This window comes from Galeopterus variegatus, unplaced genomic scaffold (assembly GCF_000696425.1).
Source record: "Galeopterus variegatus unplaced genomic scaffold, G_variegatus-3.0.2 Scaffold6809, whole genome shotgun sequence".
In the NCBI taxonomy this organism is placed as follows: Eukaryota; Metazoa; Chordata; class Mammalia; order Dermoptera; family Cynocephalidae; genus Galeopterus; species Galeopterus variegatus.
In genome coordinates this window covers 108,811-111,277 of record NW_007732920.1, presented here as the reverse complement: position 1 = coordinate 111,277, position 2,467 = coordinate 108,811, and the positions used below count along the sequence as shown (strand labels likewise).

Here is a 2,467-nt window from a genome sequence, read left to right as displayed (position 1 = left end):
ACCCCCCTGGGCTTTGTTTTTTTTTTTTTTTTTTTTTTTTTTTAAAAAGATGACCGGTAAGGGGATCTTAACCCTTGACTTGGTGTTGTCAGCACCACGCTCAGCCAGCGAGCTAACCAGCCATCCCTATATGGGATCCGAACCTGGGGCCTTGGTGTTATCAGCACCGCACTCTCCCCAGTGAGCCACGGGCCGGCCCATGCCTTGGGTTTCTTATCTCAGACAGGTTTAGTGAGGATCCTTGCCTGCTAGGACAGGTGTGAGGGTCAAGTGGTGAACTGGTGTTATCAGCACCGCACTCTCCCCAGTGAGCCACGGGCCGGCCCATGCCTTGGGTTTCTCATCTCAGACAGGTTTAGTGAGGATCCTTGCCTGCTAGGACAGGTGTGAGGGTCAAGTGGTGAACATCTGAGACTCTGCGTACTGGTTGTGTGTGTGGGAGGATTTCAAGATGAATAACACATGGCCCTTGTCTGGCAGTCTGGCCCTGCGCACAGACGCTGGGTGGGACAGAAAGCAAAAGGCAATGCTCTGTGAGGCTCTGCTGAGGCAGGCATGTGCCAGTCACCCTGGGCACAAGAGGGTGCCAGCTCACTGCCATCTGGAACCAGCAGACTTTACAGAAGTGATGCCGTGCTGGGCGGTAAAAAAGGAGTAGAATTTTCCTAGGTGTTGAAGATCAGGAACATGGGAGGGCAGGACACATGCTGGAGGGGTGGGGGTGCCCTAGGACAGCACAGTGTGGGCACTGAGGCTGCATAGGTCAGGCCAGGAAGCCATGGAACTCCTGCCAGGGTGGGTAATGAGATATATGGTTTCTAGGTAGCCCTGGCAGCTGGTGTGCAGGAGACTTGGCAGGCAGGGAAGAGGCTGGTGTGTAATTGAGCATGAGGTGATGAGGGCTGACTCCAGGTAGAGTCTCTGGGACAAGAGTAGGACAGAGACGCAGGAGGTGGTGCTCTCAGGAGGTGCCAGGCAGTTGGTCTGGGGGCCGTCAGGCAGGTGTGTGGCAAGGCCACTCCAAGGCAAATGTCAGCGTTGAGTGGATGGATGGATGGACGATGGATGGTGGTCATGTCCCTTCCTGGTTGGGGAATATGGAGGCAGATGTGGAACCTGTGGGGGCAGCCACCAGGGTGAATAATTGCAAAGATAGGAGGACATGTGGATTGGGCTGCAGAGTGGACGTAGACCTCAGGGAAGGGGAGACCACCTGAGGCATGCAGATCTGGCAGGGAATGAGCGACTCAGGAGAGGAAGGGCTTGGGTTTATCAGAGGGGTGGAGCTTGGCATAAAAGTGGAGGAAGAGTGCAGGAGAGAATGGTCACCACGACTGGCACTGGACTCTGTTGGAGGTCAGGTTAGATCATCTTCTTGTAGGGTGGGGTAGAACCAGCCAGTGGCAGATTGTCCAGGGGCTGCGTGCAGAGGACAGGCCCTGGACAGAGCAGCCACCTCCAAAATGGTGCTTCTCAGGGGCTCAGCAGTGGCCCTGTTCCAGGACAGGACCCTTGGGGCCAGAGTGCTCTGCCAGGTTGGGGGAGTGGGGCAGCCCTGCCCTGTGCCTTTGGCGAGGGCTCTGAGTAGGCACGGTCCCCAGTTTGTGCCCGCAGATGGGAATGCAGCCTGTGTGAAGGTGCTCCGGGACATCGAGCCAGGGGATGAAGTGACATGCTTCTACGGTGAGGGCTTCTTCGGCGAGAAGAACGAGCACTGTGAATGCTACACCTGTGAGAGGTGGGGACGGGGTGAGGGGCAGGCTAGCTGGCCCCCAGGGCCTGGGGTTCCTGAGCCCAGAAGTGCGTCCTTGGGGCCCATCTCGAGCATGTCCAACCCCAGCCTCTCCCTTTGTCCTGTCTCCCCCAAACCCGGCCCCAAGGAAAGGCGAAGGAGCTTTCCGACTACAGCCCAGGGAGCCTGTGCAGCAGCCACGGCCCCTGGACAAGTATGAGTTCCGAGAAACCAAGCGGCGGTTGCAGCAAAGCCTGGTTGGCAGCCGGCAGAGCCTGCTGGGTCCTCAGGCCTGTGCCCACCCCTCTCCACTGCGGCAGGACCCATTCTGCGGTGAGCACAGGGTGGGCGGGGACCCCATCCTGGCAGCCTATCCCCCTGATACCCTTTTCTTCCCTCTTCATATGGTCATCTGTCTCCTTTGTCCTGAGCTCTCTGCCCAGCCTGGACCCTTCCCTACCACCCTCAGGCCCGACAGGGCTTCACCGTTGAACAGCTCTCCTTGAGTTGTTCCTCCTCTGAAGAGTGAGGGGCAGAACTATCCCCTTTTCTAGAGGAGGACCTGCCCCAGACCCTGCTGACATAGCCTCTCCTTTGTCTCCTCTCCTCCCACTGGGCCCCGACAGCCGTCTGCCAGCCCCTGCACCTGCTGCCCTGCAGCGCCCGCCCGGATGCCTTGCCCCTCTGGCTCCAGTGGCTGCCCCAGTCCCAGCCCCGAGTGCGCCCCCGGAAGCG

The 2,467-nt window shown here is 58.9% G+C and overlaps 1 protein-coding gene across 8 annotated transcripts in view; it reads left to right on the top strand.

Annotated features, from left to right (window-relative positions):
• Window positions 1–2,467, top strand: part of SUV420H2 (suppressor of variegation 4-20 homolog 2 (Drosophila)) — a 9,299-nt gene that overhangs the window by 5,067 nt on the left and 1,765 nt on the right. For 2 of the 8 annotated variants that reach the window (XM_008591292.1, XM_008591296.1), the window contains exons 7-8: window positions 1,602–1,683; window positions 1,881–2,065. In XM_008591292.1, the coding sequence (XP_008589514.1) occupies window positions 1,602–1,683; window positions 1,881–2,065 (267 nt within the window). Of the gene's footprint in view, window positions 1–1,601; window positions 1,739–1,880; window positions 2,377–2,467 lie in introns of those variants that run through there. The other 6 variants (XM_008591295.1, XM_008591293.1, XM_008591289.1 and 3 more) reach the window with 4 other exon arrangements.